This window comes from Ochotona curzoniae, unplaced genomic scaffold (genome assembly GCF_017591425.1).
Source record: "Ochotona curzoniae isolate NIBS_2020 unplaced genomic scaffold, NIBS_Ocur_1.0 scaffold_1037, whole genome shotgun sequence".
Classification (NCBI taxonomy): domain Eukaryota; kingdom Metazoa; phylum Chordata; class Mammalia; order Lagomorpha; family Ochotonidae; genus Ochotona; species Ochotona curzoniae.
Genome location: NW_024467083.1, coordinates 25583223 through 25605794, shown reverse-complemented (window position 1 = coordinate 25605794; position 22572 = coordinate 25583223). Strand labels below are relative to the sequence as shown.

Below are 22572 nucleotides of genomic sequence, written 5' to 3'. Positions count from 1 at the left end.
CAGTTTTGATGAGTATAGGAAATTAATCATTTTCTAGGTCTGTATAGCCACCATGATTTTGCACTGCCACTTATTTATCAATACATGAATCAAAAGCATAACTGCATTCCAGAACAGAGCACAGTCTTTGGCAATGATTTGGAAAGTTGGCAGAGATATTGGGTCATGACAACCTGAGCATGCCTCCAACCTGAATTGTGCCACTGCTTGATATTTTGTGCTGGTCATCTTTCAATGTATCAAATAAAAGTTCTCGTTTGTAGCTGTACATTTTTAAATAGGATTACCCCCCCCAAAAAGCAGTTTCTTATTGGAGATTTTAGGGGAAAACTGCTTTTCTGTTTTTATTTTTGTTTTTGATAATGAACTCTGTCTCAGAGACGCAGTATTGCTAGGATTGAGCTAAAACACAAACCTAAACTCCTACACAACGGTAAACTCATAGTAATCCCTCTACCAGGTCTCCAAACAACGGAGTGGCTTATTTAGGCCAAGCTTGACCCTGATCTATGAAAATTTTTTCTTTTACATATTCTTTGTATAAGCTTCACGACATCTGCCCTCCAGCCTTTACACACAGATATGCCTTATCACAATTTAGACTCAAGCTGGAATCTCTACAGCCTGGAAACGTTTGCCGACTTGATTGTTGCCTACAGTATCCTTTGTCTGCTGTACCCCGGTGGAACAGCAGGGGTATTTTTCTGCTTTCTAGTCATGGACTTCTTTGCCTAATGGAGTGTTAAGCCTGTGATTGAGAAGTGAACTGAAGCATGCCATTGTAAAAAGTTTAAAAAAGGAAAGAAAAAATGAAGGAAGGAAGAGGGTGGGTGGGGAAGATTGGAAGGAGGGAGGGTAAGATGTGAAACATCATTATGCTCCTAAATCTGCATTGTGACATTTGCGCAACGTATTCATTTTATATAAATAAGTTAAAATATATGGTTTTCTTTTAACTCTGAAAAATAAATAGGTAAATAAGCGATGGAATGAAACAAAGGAATACTGCACTTGATGGTAGAAAAAACCATTCCTTAATAACTATCGTGTCTTGAAGGAAAAGGTGTTTTGTCTTTCTAGATAACAGAAGATAAGCTTAAGCTGGAAAAGGACAAAGGAAAAGCAAAATCTTCCAAGGAGAAGAAGAACGCAGCTGCCAAGGTTGCTAAGGGGAAGGGCAAGGATCAGCCCGAGGCCAGCACAGTTGTGAAAAAGACCACCCAGCTGAAGCAGAGAGGAGAAGAAGATGAGACCAAAAACTACATCGGTCAGTGAGGCAGCTCTTGTGGGTAACTTCAGTGCTTGCTGTATGACCCAAGACATCGTGACAAATTTGATCCAATGCTCGTGCTTGCTCACTCTTCACAAAAGCATAGATCACTAACTCCCCATGACATTCTAATAGGCAATTATTTCTTCTTTGCCACACATTTGAGTTTGTAGTAAATATGTATTTACCATGGATCTTTCTAGGTACCTAAATACAATGCAAATAAAGCATGAAGCAGCTGATTAAGCAGCCAATTCTGCCACAACAAAGCTAGCTTACTGTTTTGTTTGAAAACATAAAGGATACTCAGGCATAATTCTAAGGCAAAGTGAAATGTTATTACTGTCATGAGCGAACTACAGTGGTAATAAAAATGAGAGCAGTTAATTTAGGATGCACACAGGCCGACTATCTTAGAATGCAACTTTCCCCACCACCGTATTGTCCTAGATAGAGCACCTAGAATTTTCTTGCATTTTAAATTATTGATGTAGAAGTTATTTGTCCATAGTAGCTATGCATAACTCATTGCTGCCTTTTCTTAAACCAACTGAGACCGTTAGGATCTGCATTATATGTGAGGGAGATGATGGGCATTCACGGCCTTTGCCCATTTACTGCTTCTCTGTATCTCTGCTTTAAATCCACTAGTTAGAAGTAATATGATGAATCCCATGGGTAACATGGATTTGTTTAGTTATCAGAGAAAAATCACTGCTTAAAAATGAAAAGTTTTATGTTTGTTATACTATTTGTACGTTTCCAGCAGGCTACTGTGAAATGTGATATTTACTATAAATTGTCAGTATTGAAGTAAAATATCTATGTTCATCCCCCAGAATACCACACCCTAGGATAAACTTACATCTCATTAGTAATAAAATAGTATAACCAGGGAGCAATAGAACAGAAACATTTTAGGAAGATGTACAGTATGTTTTATAATTTCATGAAATAAATGTGTAGCTCCTACATAACCTGTACTCAGAATTGGCACTCAATGACGTAAGTATGCATGATATCTTGGTAGTGAGCACTTCCATATCCAATATTTCCCTCTCCTGTAAACACCTCTACTTATAAAATACCACAAAGCTGCAGCTACTTGTAATTCAGGAGTAAAGCCAGATGTTGCTCAAAAGAGATTAGGACCAAAAAAAAAAAAAAATTAGAAGCTGAACTCTGACAAACCCAAGCTCACACTTTGTATGACCACAGGCCACATGTATGTTTGTCCTCCTAGTCCGCTTGTCTCATTTGCAAAAGTGATTTAATATTTTGTAAAACAGTCACTGCCTTCTTACTGGAAGGGCAATAATGAAAAACAGCCAACATGACTGCATTCCAGCCAAGTGGGCTCATTTGGAGCAAGCCGGGGGAGATTATAAATGCATGCATAACATATATTTCTCATTGCACTGGCCGAGTGCAACCTGCTCTCTTTAACAATGTTGGCTTCTCTTCCCTCTGGTATTTTGAGCAGACGATGAGCCAGATGATGGTGCCCAACATTACTTTATAGTCGCAGGCTTCAACAATCCTCAGCTATTAGCGATTATGACTGAGCTCGGCGTTCCCATATCCAGCGTGATTAAAATATCTTCAGAGAATTATGAACCTCTGCAGACGCACCTGGCAGCAGTTAGCCAGCAGCAGGAAGTTTTTCTTCAGCCAGAAGGTATGCAGTGAGCTACGCAACTCACTGAGTCCTCCAGCATTACCCACTATCCTTAAAGTACAAACACGATTTGCTATCCAAAGCAGAATCATGCAATGCATACATTATTAAATCCTTTGAAGACTTTGATTTGCTGCTTATTCTATTTGCACCAGCCAAGTGTCGTAAATGTTGCAAATTAGAATCATACTGTGCATTATTCCTGTGTAGCCAAGGAAGGTGTGGACTACAGCTCAGAAGATTTGGTTATCCACCTAAGTATCTAAGAACATTTATCTGTGACTTCTGACTAAAGCATGGACTGGACGTATTTCTGTTAAGAATCTGTTCTTGCAAAAAAAACGTTCACCAAGCAGTCCAAGGGAGGACACCATCTTGGATTTTTGCCCTGTTCTGCTACTGGCTTCTTGTGATAAAGCAGAACGGTACTTTTTTCTTCCTGGTCTAAGAATAGGAAGTTGTGAGATAAATAGTAGCAACCACAGTATCTCTCAGCTGTCTCTCAACCTTGACATCTTCATCAAAGAAAACTGTGCTAGAATATGTAAGTGTGAAGGAACCAAGGAGCTACTGTATGTTTTCTGTGATCAAACTGGGATTTAGTGTAAGCATGTGTTATCCAAAATGTTTCTGTGGCCTTTGTTTATGATGTTATGTGAATGTTATTTATGCTGGTGCTCTTATTGCTATCTGTTAATAATATCATTTATACAATGCGTTTAAAAATTTATAAAATCACTCCTCAAATTCTATAACACTATACTTTTTAAATTGATCAAAATTAGAAGTAGCTACCAATGATGATGATGATAGCTATTGCATACTTATATGCAGCTTGGGCACAGGGCTAGGCTCAATGTTTTTAAATGCATTGATTCATGTAGTTTTCACAACCACTCCAGAAAGTATATTTTGTTATTTCCATTTTGCCAGAAATTCCTCTTAGCCTATGAGGCAGCTATTAAGAGTTACAATCCAAATCCCGAGCACTCCCAATAAGGTCCATCTCGTAAATAAACTCTCTTTATTTTATAATTGTACAGTTTTCCAAAATTGTATACTTCTCAGAATTACTTATTTACACTTTCTAATACTGTATCAACATTTTTTGCCATGTCTACGATTCAGCGCATCCACTTGGAAATTTAACCCACTCATTTCATAGTATAACCATGTTGCTATTATTAGACATAGAAGCCGAAATACTGAAGAAAGAGAATAACATAAAAGAACTTGAGACTTTCTGGAAGTACTTGGAACCAATCCTGAATAATGAGAAACCTGAAACAAATCTCTTTGATGTGGCTCGACTTGAATACACGGTCAAGGCAGCTAGCTTCCCTTCTGACTGGTCAGACAACGAGATGATGGTGAGTATCTGCTTCGGTGAGAAGACGTGGTTTTCACATGTGACACTGTAGTTCTGTCTACCCTGGTCATCCTTTCCACAGATATTTACTGAACGTTAACTGCAGGACTTCGCTCTAGACTCTTTGGCATTCAGGACAGTGACAATACTGAATGTCCAACGGTGGTTATAGTCTGTTTATAGCTTTTAGCCTATGAATTAATTACAAAAGCTTGGGTGTGAAAGATGTGTATAAATAATTGTGGATTTTTCATTGTGGTGATATTTGGCTTTTTTACATACTTCAACAGTCTTGTAGGAAGTAATAAGAGTTTTACCAAAATCGTATTAAGATTTGTTTGCTTACTTTTTAAAGTTGTCAAAAGAGAGATAGAGACAGGGAAAAAGAAAGAAGAAAACAAAGAGATTGATTTTTCAGTACTAGTTCACTTCTCAGATCCCCACAGTGACCAGGGCTGAGCCAGACAGAAGCCAGGAACCAGGTGCTACATCTAGGTCTCTAATGAAGGTAGCAGGGGCCCAAGAACTTGGGCAATCTTCCCAAGTATGACCCTGGTCCTACAGTGAGCAGTCATTTCCCATCTCTGCTGCTGAGAAGCTCTCAGAGAGACAAGACCAGAAACTCATGAAACAGAGAAGTAGTCAAAGTGCCAATACACCCACGTGCTCAGCTGCATGAAACACAGTCTTAAGTTTTCTATTAAATCAGAAAAAAAAAAAGGAAGAGATTCTTGGAAAAGAAGTGAATGGCAGACCTAAGAGCTGGACTAGGGCATGATGCTTCAGACCCTGCCAGCCCCTACTTATGTTGCCCTGAGATGGATGTTCACTTAGTGAGGTAAGTGAAAGCATTGAGGCATGAAGCAGGTTAGAACCCTGAACGGTGGACAGGAGCCAAGTGAGTGGCAACAGGTGCATCAGTTTGAATGCCAAAAACTCAACCAGCACGTAAGGTATCAGATGTCAATACATAGAAACATAACATCTAAGGCAATGCTTGACAAGAGCAAAAACAAACATTATACATGGAAAGTGAAGCTGAACATAGAAAACCTGCGGCTTAAGGCAGAGCCTCTTCCTAAGCAAACTTCCAGTCTCCCTTTGACCTTATCTCTTCCCACCTCTTCCTCTAGATATAGATAGGTGGCCTGCTTTGTCTTTCACGCTCCTGTCTCCTAAGCCTGAACTCAGAGCAGAACCAATTTTCATCTGTCCTTTTGTGCTTCATGTTATCTTGAGCCAATACTGTTTCTCTGTCCCAGAGTTACTGGCATTACAAGTGATAAAGCACTCTCAGCAGTTCATCCTATTGTATTGACATTTTCTCTTATATACAACAAATGTGAGGTATGTTTAGGGAAGTGGCACCTTCCCTGGGATCATGGAGTCTCACCTTGAAGCCAGCTTTCTACTCTCTCTCTCTCTAGAAGGCTAGCTCTTTTCCAAAGCACATACAATCTGTGGCTGACAAACTCCCACGTCCTCAAATCTGCATTTTGGGCCAAGACCTGTCTATTTGCCTTGTCAGGAATATGCGTGTTTTTTCAGGGTATGGGAGATTTGAGCCATGTAATTCCAAACTCAGTTTGGTGAAGGTGGCATTGCACTACCTTCAAGGATGTTTTTTCCTCCTGAACTAGCCAGAACTCCCTCCGTGTGTCTGTTGCCTCTGCAATCACAGACTGAGAAGAGCTGAAATGTGTTGAATTCCAGATGGAGTCCATCCTGTTAGATCATTGTGGTGTATGTGTGGACAACATGGTCTACACAGCTGCAATTTCAAAATCCTCAGCTCCACTTCTAGCATCCTGCGTTTTACTTTAATGACCACAATTCCCTGTTTATTAGAAGACTTTCATGAGTCCATTTTAAAGGAAATAATAGTGGCTGTATTTCACTTTTTTATAAAATAGAGGAAATTTTTAAATTGCACTTGAAGTTTAGAAAAATATTTTTGTTGAAAAGATATTACCAGCATAGTTTAAACAATGGATTGTGACACAGTATTCCTGACATTGGAGCTGTCCAGAGCATCTAGTTTGGCCATGAAGGAAACTGCCAACAATCAAAGTATTCAGTTATTTGGAAATTTAGTTGGAACTGTGCTGTCCAGTTGTTCACACTGCTATCCTATAAAGCAACTTGCAAGTTGTTATTAAACATCATCCTTATGCCAGAACTTAGAGCCCAGATATGCTGCACAAGGTAGGATTTGTGTATGAAGAACCCAACATTGAAGTCAAGGAGAAAGAAAAGCCTTGAAAAGGGTTAGCAACAAAGTCAAATTCTAGAAGGAAAGGTCCCAGGGTTCAATGTGGAGGCACAAAGTTCATTTTAAAGTTGGAATCACTTAAGGTAAAAGTGATAAATCTACTTATATCAGAAGCAGGCCAAATACATGCTATTGCACTTGGCTATGTCTATGAGTTGATAATGGCCTCATATCCAAGATAGGAGCCAGCCAAAGAGTCATTCTTCCTCTTAGAATGGAGAGAAATATTCACAGCTTTCATCTGGGAACAAGCAGGCCATATTTCTGCTAAGCCAAATGAAAGCCTTACATCAAACAAAAGCCCACTGACATATACTCACCGGGCAAGCAACACATCTGCAACATCTCAAATTAAGACCAAGGTTGCTAAATCAATTTGCTGGCCTTTAGCACATCGTATTTGCTGTTTGACTTTTAAAATTAAGTAGGGTAAACTGATGGGGGTCTTTGAGTGAATCCTTACCATATTTTCTAGAAATGCAAATCAAAGGAAAACCATGTTAAATCAGAACCAAAAATGTTCAGTCTTAACATAGGCAGATAAATCCAGATGAGCAGGTGTCCTCTAATGACAGGCACAGGTGAGCCCTTTACTGGACTTCTGCCAGACTGTGATCCACTGGCCCCGCAACAAGCTACTTCATCTCACGTCACTTCTTTATCTCAGACATTAGATAAGGCAATTTTATCCTTCTTTGTGCACAAGCAGATCCAGAGTTTACAGTGCTAGCCTACTTCTAGACATGCAAGTAGTAGATATATCTAATCTATAACTGGCTTGTCTGCTCATAAAACTATTATTCTAAAAGCAATTGTCTACCAAGATGTCTTAGTGTTTTTCCCTAAAGGTAACATAAATTAAAAGAAAGAAGCGAGGCAAGGAGGAAAGGAAGAAATAGTGACTGCACATTCTTGGTCACATACTTGGATAGATGGAGCATGGAACAGAGCAAGTGAGGATACTGAGGTTGTTAACATCTATTAATGTCGATACTAGGAATGTAAGCCACACTGCTAGACCTAGTGACAGTCTGGATCGTGATAAACAAAAAGAATAAAATAGGATTCGCAAGTGAAGATCTGGCCACCAGGGCTGGGTGCAGTGGTTGGGGATTCAGGAGTTGGCTACCTCATCATAAACTTGGGAAAGGGAAAAGAGACATCACAGCGCCATCTAAAGTGTATACATTTTTTTTAAAAAAATGACAGAAAAGATGATAGACTTGCTATTATGGGAGCTATAAATAATATGCCCTATTTTAACAGTTATGAAACTAATAACCAGTTGTCATTAATTCTGTCATCTGTAGCTGGAATTGGGCACCGAAATTTTTGAAAACATTGCATGCTTGATGTATGACACCCTGGATTGGAAAAGGCAACACCAGCACTATCTGGAAAGCATGCAGCTTATTAACATCCCACAAGTGGTTAATGAGAAATCTATCTTAGAGGCCATACCGATTCCTGAGGTAGGTTGGGTCAAAGACCTTTAATGGGTTGAATGCTTAATCAAAAAAATGTAATTAATACTTTGAAGACACTTGGATTATATATTAGATGTGATTTTAAAAAATGGAATGTCACCAGATCTGGAGTGAAGTAGCATGGAGAGAATGGAGTCATGGTAATATCAGAGTTCATGACAATGAAATGGCTGTTAGAAAGCCTGATGTGAGAAAGAGATCAAAAGATATTCTCTAGGCAAGGATCCAGAATGGTATGGGAAGGTCAAAGAAAAACAGCAGCATGGCACAAACCAGGACACATGGGAATAGTGCGGTGTTCCCAGGTTACCTATGCAAAGTGGAGTCCCATCACAATGCCTAAAGCTGGAGAGGTGGGGACCACATCAAGAACATCCTTTGGGGCTGAGTTAATGTGTTCAGGTTTTATGCTGAGGGGCACTAAAGGATTTTTAGTGGGAAGAATAGCATAACTCAGGTGTCACCAAACTTAACCACCACCATGTGACCTTCCCTACAGTTGCTCAGTGGGCTCTTAGAATTGTTGCAGCGAGGGAAACCAAGGAGTCACTGAAAAGAACTGAGCTGGTTCAGCTCTTTCTGCTCCTGGCCCAGTATTCCTCTGTCAAAACCACAGGTGCAGTTTGGCTTGAGGCCTCTTTGAAGCCCTCATAAGAGACATGATAAAGAAATACCAGGAACCTTTTGACAAAGGTAAAAAGAAAAGATACATGTTGCCTACACCCACTAGCTGCTATTCTTCCTGGGGAGAGGAGCCCTTTTCTTTTATCTTAGTATTAACAGATGATTGGAAAGCATGAGCATAATTATACAATCTCAAAATCCTACTGGCATTTGCTGAAAGCATCTCGGCTGGATACCACAGTTGTTGATTTTTAGTGATTCTTCTTCTAGGCTGTACAATCTGTTGCTCCAGCCCCTGGAAAGAAGAAGACACAGTCTGAAGAACCTCAAGCACCAAGTCAAGGCATGTATGCACTGTGTTACTGGGGGGAGTACACACCGTGCGTGCACCATGAGCTGGCACTGCTCTAATACTGCTCTTATACATTCCTCCATTTATCAGTACATGGTCAAACTTTGAATTTATGTGTTGAATTTAGGTATAAGAATCAAGGTAATACATTTTAATTAGACAGTTATATTTTCTGTATTTCACAGTGCCTCTTGTCATCACGACGGAAGTGGACATGAGATATTACAATGATTTGCTGAATCAAATTCCAGAAGAATTCATTTCTGTACCCCTGATACTGCACTGTATGCTAGAACAGGTGGGTGCACTCTGAGGCTTTTTTTTTTTTTTGGCTAGTGATATCCCACCCAAGACAATTACATTCTCTGAGCCTCTCAAATCATAGTGATTGCTCAGAGAACCAGCTACACACCACAGCACATGGTACCACTCTGTCACAGAATTCCCACAGAATATCCATGTCATGGGGTGCAGGGGACCTACTTACATCCCTCTGAGTCTTCATCCACAGAGAGAGCTCAGGTGTGCCCAGAGACAGCTATCTGGCAGTGTTCTTTCATGGCGTTTTGAGCCAGGGTGAAGTTTGGAAGAACCTCAGAATAATCCTAAGTGGGTGCCAGCCCCTGCCAACCTTCCAGGCCAGATTCACAGTCTGGGAATGTGATATATCCCTCGGATAATTTCCCCTAGTCATGTATGTACAAGAAGTGCCACAGCCTCTAGTGGCATTAAGATGGGCACTGTCTCCCTGCTGATCATCAGGTGTCCTTGTTGGACAATGGGGAGGAAAAAAATATGCTTTTCTTTCACAGGATTAGATGCATACCTTGCTATCACTCCAGGCAGGACTCAAAATCAGTATGATCCACAAGGTCCTCCCTCTGGCAGTAACACCTGTGAAAAGGTCTTTATCTGGTCAGCAGCTGATGGACATCTTGATGGATTCCATATCTTACATGTTGAGAACTGAGGTTAAAAGTGGGCATTACAAATAAATCTCTCATATACTGATTTCATTTCCTTTGGGTTTAACTAGCTTAAAATTTCCTTTAGCATTTTTAGATTTAGTTAGGTTTTTCTACGTCTGAGACCAATTTTAGTTCCTCATATAGTTCTTTTCCATATGCCTACTTTGTTGGGATTTTTGAATACAATGCAAGATTCTTTAATGCTTAAATGTATTTTTTTAAAGATCAATTTATTTTTAGGGCTCGAAACAGCAGCCTAGGATCCCATATGGGTGCCAGTTCATATCCTAGCTGGTCCACTTCCTATCCACCTTCCTGCCTGTGGCCTGGGAAAGAAGTCTAGGATGGCCCAAAACCCTGGGACTCTGCACTCATGTGGGAGACCCAGAAGAAGCTCCTGGCTCCTGAGTTTGTATCAGCTCAGCTCTGGCTGTTGCAGCAACTTGGGAAGTAAACCAGCAGATAGAAGACCTTACTATCTGCCTTTCTAATAAAATAAAATAAGATTAAATTAAATTAAAAGATTTTATTGGAAAGCAGATATACAGAGAGGAGAAACATTCCCCCAAATTACCGCAGTGAGCTGATCTGAAGCCAAGAGCTAGAATCCTTCCAGGTCTCCCATGTAAGTGCAGGAGCCTAAGGGCTTGTGCTATTCTCCCCTGCTTTCCCAGGCCCTAAATAGGAAGATGGATTGGAACTGAAGCAGCTGAGACTCAAAACACTGATCAATTAGCCTGCTGTCTACCATGTCTGTCCTGCTTAACTGTATGTGTATATATCATCATTATTCTACATACACTCAATGTGTTCATTAATTTAATATATATATATTTAAAATTCTTCTATAACTGATTTTGATTCCTGTCTTGTGACTAGTGTTATTTGGACCCTTTGTTTCATTTTTCATCATTGTTGTTAATGGTATATATCTGTTATATTGATTTTTTTCAAAGCATCAAAATGTTATCATTTTTACTTTAATGTATTGATTTATCTTTATTATATCTTTTCTACTTTCTTTGTACCTCAATTTTTTACATTTAAATTTTTTTTTAGTTTTGAAATTTATCATACAGTTTTGTGTAGTCTGGAATTCCCCTGCCCCCATTTTCCACCCCTGATTGATTTTTTCCTATAATGTCACAACTCTTCATAAGGAATTACAATTGCATCAGTCTGCTTTGCACTTCATTTTAATTAAAAGCTTGCTTTATTTGTTTTCAGTCTTTTTGGCTTTACTTGCTCTTGAGTATTTCTTCAGCCTTATCCTGAGGCTTTTGGCATATTTGATTCTAAATCTTTGATCTATTTACTTAACCTTTGAATTATTTTAATTTTGACCATTTATTGTTGGTTGTCAATCTCATTTAACAAGTTAAAACTTATAATTTTCTTTGCGACCTATTGTATCCTGACATAGTCGGTCAATTCCTGTGAATGTTCTGTGTGTATTTTAAATGGTTCTTATTCATGGTAGATAGGTAGGTGAGAGAGAGATTTAGATATGAACATGGATACATCAATAGATATAGCTTTATATATAGGTAGAGAGCAGGCTTCATTCTACATACTCTCAATGTGTTCATTAATTTAATCCTCAAAACAATCCTGAGAAGCAGCAAATTTTGTACCCTTCACTTTAAAAATAATGAAACTGAACACAAAAAGTTTAAGTAGCTTATCTAAATAGTAATTGGTAGGCATAACCTTGGAATTTGGTCAATCTCTGCATAAGTATTTTGTAGGCATTGTTCCAATGTTGTCTTCCTTCTAGTGTTATCGATGAGATTTGAATACCAATTTTGGACTTTTTCTTTTGTAGGTAGTAAAACTTTCTCTATATAATGAACAGCCAGGACTATAGCTAAGCATTGATTTTGTTCCCTTCATCATACTATCATTATGATAAAAAGTTATAATCTGGTTTCAGAGCAAAATTAAAAGTGCCTACTCTCTCCCATAAAGGCCATGAAGCTATGACACTGGATTGTTGTCCCCGACCCTCACTATCTCTCCCCTCTCCCCATCACCACGCTATTTGTCATTTATATAAACCCTCTGGCTTTCCCCTCACATATTGTCTAATTCCACCTCTATCTTTTAACTCTACCTTCCCTTCCTAGAAATCTTTCAACCTAATAGATACTTCTCTTGATTCCAGTAAAAATGGTAGTCCCCAAGTCGTTTCCCCCATATTATTACAATAGCACAGACCTTCAATAACAGTTACAATGTTCTTTCATATATCATGGCATTGTAGGTATAAACAATGGGTAGTAGTCTAGTATCCTGTTGTCAAGGTATATTTAACAGTTTGATTGGGAGTCCTTTTATCCAAGAGTAGAGATGCGTACTGCAACATGCAATACTAGTTCATCTGTGAGACTATGTGTATATACATGTTTACCTATATAAATTAAATTTATAATTTATTTTTATTATTGCATATATGCAGTTTTTGGGAATTCCAGCATAACTTCCTATTAGCTCTTTCTTCACAGGAGGGCAATATGCTCTTTTAGCTTTGGTTTACAAATAGCATTCCCAGTTTGTAAATTCTGTAATTCTCTTCCACAGTTGCTTATACTTTTTCCTGCCTCATAGATGCAGTACCTTTATTAATATCTCAATACATGTAATGTTACTTTAAATCCTTTTTTACAAGCTTATCACCTCTGTAAACTCCAGCATACATTTTTTTTTTTAATGCTGGCTACACTACCTTGCGTTCCTAATTAATTAGGTAAGCACACTAATACTAACTTTTAATTATCCCATAAGCTTTTTGGAAGACCAACAGCTTATTACATCACTAAATTGGTAGAGGCTCAAAATCCTCAAAAGCTTATAAATCATCATTTGATTTATCTTGTCTCTCTTTTTTTCCCATTTAGTTTGACTCAAAGCAACAGACATTTATTAACCATTTACCAAATCCCAGATATTAAACTTGGTAGTATATGAGATCAGTACTTAAGAAATAAAAGGCCTCTAGTGGATAGGTTTATATAGAATGAGTAAAAGCTTAATAGTAAGACAATTCTCAGGCTGTGACGTTAGAGGGGAGTATTTGTTACATGGTCTTTAACAGTGGAAGAGTATGTGAGAACAGAAAAGGTGTGGCTCTTTCAGGCCAGTTTGTATTCTAGAATGGTGATTCTTAACAGGGGATTATTTTGCCTCCCTGAGGACATTTGATAATGTAGGAGATACTTTTTGTAATCACAGCTCCAAGAGTTCTACTCCATCAAATGGGCAGAGGCCAAGGATGCTGCAAAATGTTCTATAGTGTACAACATCTAATCCAAAATATCATTAATGTCAAGGTTGAGAACTTTTGCAGAACAACATAAAATCATGATGATTATAAAGTTCAGGGCAAATACAAAAGCTGTAATTTAGGTGCCTATCTTGATTATACTTCAACCTCTTTTACTTTTTCATGGTGTAAAATCGAACATGGCATTTAATCTTTGTAGACTTCACTTTCCCACACTATACAGGTAGTTATCTGTTATTGATCTCTTTACCTTATAACTTCTCAGAGATTGGTGAAGTTAGAAGGAGAACTTGGCCTTAAGCCTTATTCCTTTACTCAGGAATTTGGGGCTTGGGCTGGCCATCTAATTTCACTCACTCCAGATTTTCCCTCTGTAAGACGGAAAATAATATCTACCCCATTGGATTCCTGAGAGGCTTACATAAGTTCATGTATAAGATGTGTCACACGGCACTGACACGCGGTAAGCACTCAATATTTATTGAGCCCAAAATGGTAGGAACTCTGCTTTAAGTAATTTAGAGGGAAGTAAATATTAAGAAAAAAATTTTTAACTTGTACCATAGTAATGCTGATTATTTTCAATCAGTATTATGTTTTGCTTATTTCAATTCAAATATGAAAAATCTATTTATTTTAATGTCTATATTACCAAAATTCTTCCTTCTATTTTTGTAGTCATTGATCCTTTCCTGCCATTTTATATAATCTTTGCCCTTTTATTGTTAGAAACTGCCTAAAATTACTCTGCGCAAGTAGAAACCTAAGAGTGTCCCCAAAGAGACGATCTTTACCACCAGTTCCTGCCAACTGTTTATCTCAATAGGTTGTGGCAACTGAAAAAGATCTTAAGCCTCCAAGTCTGGTGGAGCCACCCCCCAGAGAAGACGGATTAGACCACAGGATTGCAACTCACATTGTATCCATCCTGCCCTCTCTGTGCCTCTCTGAGAGGGAGAAAAACGTAAGGTGGCAGGAGGGAGTCAAAGGATTTTCATACTTTGAAAATGTGTTTTCTCTCTGACTTAACATTCTTTCTATCTGAATAGAATCTCCATGAAATATTTTTACCTGGAAAGGAGAATGAGAGCAAAGCAGTGTCCCAGGGTCCTCTCCTGTTGAACTACCATGATGTCCACGCCCACAGGAAGTACACACTGAAGGTAGTAATGCTTGCAGCCTTAAGGTTCAATGATGTGAGAAGGCGTAATGACCCAGCTGAGGGAATCTTTGTTAGGTAACCTTAATTAAAAGTTAGCATTTAAAATTGATTTCTGCTTGGGGTCCCAGAGACTGGGGACAAATAAGGCAGATTTCACAATTTTGGATGAGACCTTACCCGATTATAACAGTCCAGTCAATGACTGAATCAATTGTGATCACCAGAATTTTACACTAAAACCACGTAGTTATCTACTCTTAACTACATTTTGATGTGTATGTGTATATGGGTGTATAGGGGTGTTTATGGAAGAAAAAAACAACTGGGTAGACCGCAGAATCAGAAAAGAAGACAAATCCCTGTATGTATGTGAGACCTTGGCAATTTGTCACTGTGAGTGAGGAATCTGGCATTTTTAGGCATAAAGAACATCTAGAAAACTGAGAGCTAGCCTTTATGACCTTCAACAAAATACCAACAGTTTGTCTTTCCCAATTATCATTGATTTCCCCTGTTCCCAAATAATGAGAGCCAAGGTATCATGTTTAGCCTTCTCCATATGCATAAGGCACTTGACAGCCTAATTTAATGTCTTCTGTCATGTTGCTCTTTTTCATCAGGACCAAAAGAATTTTGACCCAGTTCAAATTGAGCAGGAGATGCAGTCCAAGTTACCACTGTGGGAATTCCTTCAGTTCCCTCTGCCCCCACCCTGGAACAACACAAAACGTCTAGCTACCATTCATGAGCTTATGCACTTTTGTACAAATGGTGAGTGTGTTGCTTTGTCTTAGCTTTAACTCTTTTTTTAAATTAAGTCATTTCTGTTTCTTAAAATTCCTTGCCTAGTTGTAAAAGATTTTTGATTATTGAAAGAAGATTCAGAGGCTAAGGCAAAGTAGTTTAGTTGACCACAACTTTCTTTTCCTTAAAAAATGTCATTAAGAGTGGTATGGAAGCTACGAAGCATGAAATTCTTCAATTTGATGCACTGGGGTTCTTTCCACTGTGCTTGTTTGTAAGAATTAGCCCTTTTCTTCCTTTCCCACTTCTCTGTCCCACTTTCTCTCATTGACAATATTGGGAAAGATGTAGTAACACTGTCTTGCTTAAGAGAATTAAGGTTTATATGTATTTTCCAATTTAAAAAATAAAAACAAAGCCTCCCATCCCAAGATACCATAATTCTTTTCCAAGACTAATTCCATTCTCTTTGCCACCACATCACCACTGCTCCCCTTTGTCACCATTGCAAATCACAAATATAACCATGAGTCTGCAGAGGTATTATTTGGAAAGCAGGCAGAGTAAGCCTATCCATGCAACTTGTCCTAATTCAGAGAGGGCCATCTTGGAATTCTTTTTCTGTGTTCCCTGATTGCAGCCATCCACAAACAAAACCCCTTCCAAAACATTCCATAGGAATTTTAGACTTTCCAGAGAACTTTAAGCATCCTGCCTTATGTCCTGTTTGAATCAATAGATCTTCCCCAATTTCCAGTCAATTCTCCTCATGTGTTTTCTTTGCCTTCCATATCCTGTCCTGGAATCTTTATAAGTGACAGGGACATGAAAAAAAAAAAAAAGCTTCAATCTACCACTTAAAAAAGCACTTTCTTCAGAGCAGTCAGTCCGAAGCTGTGGTTAAGAATCTTTGTAAAGGAAATGCATTATGGATTTTTTTTTCCTCATATCTCTTCCCTTTCCATATATCCAGATTCTTTTCTTTTTCAATCAGACAACAGAGCAAGAAAGGTCCATATAATCTGAATTTGGCAGAATCGTTCGCTGGGTGAAGATTAATGGGAGCACTTCATGGGCCACCTCTGCACACATGACTGGAGGAGACAAGGAAGAGTGGCTCAGGAAGTAGATGTGGATCACTTGTAATCTGTACTAGAAGCTGACATCTGAGCCCAGCCTGAGATCAAATGCTGAGAACAATATCCATTGCCAGAAATTTAACTTTCATGAATAAAAATGAGTTATAGAGTCATAAAAGTTTCTAACGGAAAGGACCCTCAGATTTAACCTAACCCAAATCGACTTCCAGAAAAGAAAGATGAGGTCTCAGCAGGTTAAATTATTTTCTCTCAAACTGCAGCATTAGCAACAAAAGCCAAGACTAACATTCTGGTCTCTGAGTTCTTAGCCACAAACCCTTCACCTACACTACTAGGCAGAAGACAGGAAGAAGACTGCAGTAAAAATCTGATGGCAGTGTCTGCAGCTTTGACCTCCTTCTCCTTGACATTATCAACCCTAATTCTGTGGATGGAGAAAGAAACGCAGAGCCCCCTGGACTGGAGCTTTTGAGAGTGACTTGATTCAAGTTAACCTTGTCTCCCAATAGGAAAAGGCCATTTTATATTTTTTGAAAACAAGGAAAATATTTCTGAAAACACTTCTCATCTCTGAGCTCATTAGAGTTTTGTGATACAGGCAACATTTTTTCCAATGCTCGTTCTTTCTCCTACTTGAGTCAGTATGCATATGCATTGCTATCTTTAGAAAGAAGTTGTATTATGTTTCACAAACAACCTCAATCAACAACTGATCATTTGACTTGGGGAAAAAATACATTCAGACAGCCCCCTCCTGTTTCTTCTCCAAGCCTGGTCAAATTTTCAAACATTATTAGCCAGGCTTCACATGAGAAAGAGCCAAGATTACTGCCATGCAGTCACCACACATGTGGGGTATAGCCTAGCAGGTATGGGATGCCATGTCTGTCTTTAAGTGAACTATCCTTATTGGTGGTGCTCATAAAGACATCCATTGCTTTGTGGAATCCTTCACTCTCCACCTGTGCTTCTGCCCCCATGTGATTCCATTATCTCTCTAGCCAATTCTGTTGCAACTCAGCCGTCACTATTGAAGCTTCCCACACCTGTAGCCTCCATGCCCCTCCTTGCCTTTGTCTTTGCTCTGTCAGCACCTCATGCTTAACAAATCCACAAAGTCATGATTCTCAGTCTCCAGATTGTCTTTCCACAGACCCTTTTCTCAGCAAACAACAACTATTTTCCACCAAATCACATAGCCAGTTCCACTCTGCCCACTGACTACCTTTTCTGCCCAGTTCCCACAACCTCTCTACTTGGACTTGCAGCTTTCCAAGTGGCCGTCGGGCTCTTCTCTTTTTACCCATGGTCTTTACACAACAATCAGAATGGCTCTTCTCAGATATTGATCTGATGGTGTTCCAAACCCTTTAGAGGACACCCATTTCACTTGCAGCACGTTTGAGCTGTCTGCCACTCACTTTTCGAGCTTATTATCTTCTAAACTCGCATTGTTGCACTGTTCTCCGTATGTGGTGACTTCACTGTTACCCCTGAAGCAAGCCAAAACACCTTTGTCTCAGGTCCTCAGTGCCTACTGTTCCCCTTGCCCTGGTGCAGTCACTATTCTCCCAAACATCCATAGGCCTTGTTTTCCCATTTGCTTCAGTGTTTGCTTATTGTTCAAAGAATTTTTCCCTGTTGACTTTGTATAAAATAGACACTTCTGCCCAACAGTTATCACTTTGTATTCCCTCACTTGCTTTATTATTCCCATGATACGGTACCATTTGCATGTAACCTGTTTGCATCCATAGTAATGGACATTCCATAGGAACACTCCTTTGCTCACCATTGTGTTCTGAGCCCTCTTCTATTGTTACTGACATCTAATAGTTACTTAAAAAATGTTTGTTAGATGAAGGAATGAAAAGGGTCTCTTTTAGCTTATAATTCATCAGCTGCTTCCCCATTTTACTTCTGAACTCTCTTATTTTTTCAAAGAAGACCCCTCCATTTTTCCTCATATCTGTGTGAGGAATTTGGATGGAAGTGACTTCTGAATCGTTAATTGGCCACACCATTTCCTTTTTCCTCATTGAATTTCAGGTCCATCTGTCAGTCTACTTCTTATCTGCCTAGATCTTATACTTCTAAAGTCTAAGAACCAAGTCGCCTTTCTCGTGCTCACAGAATAACCAGGAGGGAAAGAACTAATGAATACATGCTGCAAAAATAAATACCCACTGTAAATAGGGCCCATGAAAAGACAGTAAACTTAGAGATGTAGTTAAGGAAGGTCCTTTCTTGTAGCTGGGAGGAAGACTTTGCTGATGAATAAAATGGCCTATGGTAGACTCAAGTTAGTCATTTCTCTGGATCAAATTACAACAGCAGCAAAGAGTGCTTTTGCCCAAACTGATAAGCTTTAAATGTATTTAACCAATGTGATATTCTAAAAATGCCATGCAAATAATTCCAGACACCTAGTGTTGATTAATCTGTGAAATGTGGGAGCATGTTTTTGTTTTGACTGTATACTTTTCTCCTAAAAAGCAGCTGCGGTCATCAGTTTATCTTTGCATACTCTGGTACCCAGATTTGAAGTCAGGTCGGCACTCACCACGGCTTGATTCCTCTGTCATTCTGTTTGTCGCTCTGTTAGAACCACTCCTAGGAACATTCCTACCAGCAGGGGCCTTGCTTTCTTACAGAAGTCTTGAGTTGGACCGAAGTCGAACGTGCCTTCAAGGTATTCACTTTCGAGAGCCTGAAGCTCTCTGAGGTTGATGAGACAGGGAAACTAAAACCTTGGATGATGTGTGGGACAGAGCCTGGGATCAATATCCCATGGGACAACCCTGCCAGGTTTGCGAAACAGATAAGGCAGCAGCACGTCATGAGAATGAACGCTCAAGAGGCCCCAAAACAAAAAGGTACACTGCAAAGGGGAAACAGAAGGCATTCTCATCTATTATGATCACTGATGCTTCTAATAGATGCTTGTTACACTGTCTAGATATTGAAACCAAAGACAGGATCATATTTGTGGATCAGAATTTGTCGATGTACATGCAAAATGATGAGACTAGAGACCCTACTGACCTTACTCAACCTGATGATGATGGTATGAAATTTTATAACTCCAATAACAAGAAATCCTTGGACCCTGAAAATAGAGAGCTATCAGATCAAGAGGCCAGCCTGAAGTCTCCACCTCAACCTGAACCTGTAGGTAAGTAAAAAGTGTGTGTGTGTGTGTATACACTGTTACAAAACAGATACACAAGCAAACAAAGAGATCAAATGTATTAGCCATATGCCTGTCTATTGAAAAAGTTGCTTTACATGTTAGTTATCGGGTTAATTGATTGTTGGTACTGAGCATTGTTAATTGGTAAATTGTCTTCATTTCAGCACCTGTTAGTCTGCTATTGGAGCAGATAGAATACTGATATATATATTACATTAAACTTGTTTTCAGCTAAGTGGCTATCAGATGAATGTACTTCTATATTATCCTTTTATTTTTGTTTTATTTACTGCGTATAACTTTGAGTGACTCCTGCCTGTAAAATAACCAACTGGCCTGCTTTCCATTCATCTCTGTTAGTTCTACACCTTCCCTTTCATTCCCTCAACCTGTGCTGTCTTTCATCTGTGCAGTCTGCTCTTCCCAATTCCTGTGCTTTTCTTCCACAATATTCTCCACCTGGTACTTCCCTTTTGATGATGATTATGTTTTAGCATTGATGAAAGAGCCTGCAGAGAAATGACTCGCTTCACTTGCTTACGGTCATAATATGTCTTTGCTACATGACGTTACTTAAAACTTAATTATGCACATGCCTACACAAAGGGATTCATAGAGTCATAGTAGTCATAAGAATCCTTTAAAAAAAAACTATTATCATATACTATGCTCTAAGGCAAATCTCAACAAATTATCACAGGAGCCATACTATATAGAAAACTTTGTCATAATAGTGAAAGTATGGTGGACATCGGTTACAAAAAAATTAAGAGAAAAATCACCAGATGTTTCAAAACTAAGACATATAATTCTGTGTAACATCTAGATCAAAGAAAAAGTCATAATAGACATTATAAATTCCTGCATACTGAGAGATGACAAAAATACTTAACATCAAAGCTTGTAGAATATCTTCCATTTCTACTCATTTTGCTGCAAATGACAGAATTTCGTTCTTTACAGTTGAATGATATTGTGTGTGTATGTGTGTGTGTGTGTGTGTGTGTGTGTGTGTGTGTGTGTGTGTGTGTGCTGGTGACATCGAAGTTGATTCCATATCTTGGCCGTTGTATCATGTTTAGCAAAATAAGCCAGGTGCAGAGGACAAACACCATATCCCTGTAATGGTTACAGGGTTTATATTGATGCCTGGGATGGTTGGTCTTTTCTGTGTAATTATTTATTACATCGCATATTTACATGTTACCTTTTTAGTATGACTAATAGTTCATAAGTTCAAAAAGTATTGAATAAAATAGATGCTAAATGTCCCAAGGGAATAGATGTTACAACAGTATTTACTGACAGGGGTCATCTTACCATTTTGGTTTATCTTAATGGGAGCAAAAAAAAAAAAACAGTAAAATAGTGCAGTGGAGTTAGGAAGCATCTGCTTGCCTCTTGGTAGATTAGAGAGATGAGAAAAGGGCAGAGGAGGAAAAATATCATGTTAATTTAGTATTTCCCAGCTATATTATAAGTACCATGCTAGGATGTGTTATGTACGTTCACTAATATTTCGTGTAAACACCAAGTCTAGGAGTGAGACACAATAATTTCAGTTCTACAGACAAGGAACCAAGACTGAGAAAAGTTCAGCTTTACAAGTACTTCACAAGTGCTATAGAAGTTTACTGTGGACTTGCTCACCTTCAGAAATTCCCGTGCTGTATCCAGTGGGTTAGCTATATTCAGTCTTTTCCTCACAGTGGATTTGTTCTCTGCCATTGTTGTATTTGGTTCTTTCTTCCTTCCAAACAAATCAGATTCCCTAACTCTCTGATTTAATACTCTTATTCATTAGCCTTGCTCAAACAGACAGAAGTTTATCTGAGTTTTAATGGTGTTCATGTAGCCTATAAATATGTGAAAAAGAAGTCATTTTAGGGTAATCTATAGCCAGGTGTGCTGGGAGAGATGTGGGGCCAGAGGGTTTTTCCTTTTGTTTTGTTTTGGCTTTTTAAGGCGGCTAGTTTCATTTTCCTCAGGCAACTTTTGCCACCTGGTGGCCAAACCACATCAAATGATGCTATGGATCCTAGTGGAAAGTAGACAACTGGAGTAACTTCCTAAGTCCTAAAGGTGGAAATGCAGATTGTGGCACGTCCTAGAGACCCAATCATCTTGAGAGTGGCTCCCAGCACTGTCCGTGCTTCCACGTGCTGTATGGGGAGCAACACCCAGCAGACCCTCCGCCACTGAGCCTCAGGGTCCCATTGTGACTGTTAGGCAGACACAAATTTTCTGTTGTTACTGATTTTACATGTCTTCCTAACTCTAAATCAGACTCGCTTTAAAGAGAGCCACTTCAGTTCTCGTTAAACAAAACAAAACTCACTCATGTATTAGCTGCACAGCAATTTTAGCATCAAATGCATATAAAAGCCTGGCTCCCTGGGCATGAAGGGTTGGTTGAGCATTTGTGCTTTTTCAAACCAAATATTGGATTTCCATCTGAGACTCTTTTTGAACTTGACAGGGCCTATTGGATATTTATGAAAAACCTGAGAGTTGATAACCATGAGGCTATAGGTCTAGATGTGCCCTTTATGCTTGTTGGGTGTTTTTTTAATAAAGTAACTGCTTTGCAGAGGGATCTTGTTATCTCTAAAGTAAAACAGATTAGGAAAGCTGTTTTTCAAAGGGATGAGAAAGCATCCATTTCCAGATGTGTCAAAAACTACTGAATCACACTGTCACAGGATTATGCAGTTGAAGGCAAAATCAGAAAGGAAGAAAAAAGTGATTTTTATTCTACTATTAAACAAATAGTTCAGATTAGTTTTAGGATGTTCTTTCCTTTGACAAAATAACTGATGCACAGTATTTTAGCACATATTTTCTACACTGGATACTTTTTCTTCGGGATCCGTAGACTCAGGAGGGAATATCAAATCTCCCGGAAATCTGGCAGCTCACAGAATAGGATAATTTTATTTCCACAGATTTCATATCAATTGCTTCAAGGACACGTGGGACATCATGGTCTATTTAGAGTTATAGTTGGCCCGAGTTTTCTCTTGAGTGGATCTATTTATATAAATACTGGGCTGATTTGACTTTGTAGTTT

At 38.9% G+C, this 22572-nt stretch overlaps 1 protein-coding gene across 1 annotated transcript in view; it reads left to right on the top strand.

The window, feature by feature from the left end:
* SPAG17 (sperm associated antigen 17) overlaps positions 1–22572 on the top strand; it is a 198100-nt gene that overhangs the window by 73287 nt on the left and 102241 nt on the right. Inside the window, exons 5-15 of the mRNA XM_040998349.1 lie at positions 1081–1267; positions 2754–2948; positions 4137–4318; positions 7900–8061; positions 8971–9043; positions 9238–9350; positions 14130–14267; positions 14353–14466; positions 15086–15236; positions 18964–19185; positions 19269–19484. Coding sequence (XP_040854283.1) covers positions 1081–1267; positions 2754–2948; positions 4137–4318; positions 7900–8061; positions 8971–9043; positions 9238–9350; positions 14130–14267; positions 14353–14466; positions 15086–15236; positions 18964–19185; positions 19269–19484 — 1753 coding nt within the window. The remainder of the gene's footprint in view (positions 1–1080; positions 1268–2753; positions 2949–4136; positions 4319–7899; positions 8062–8970; positions 9044–9237; positions 9351–14129; positions 14268–14352; positions 14467–15085; positions 15237–18963; positions 19186–19268; positions 19485–22572) is intronic.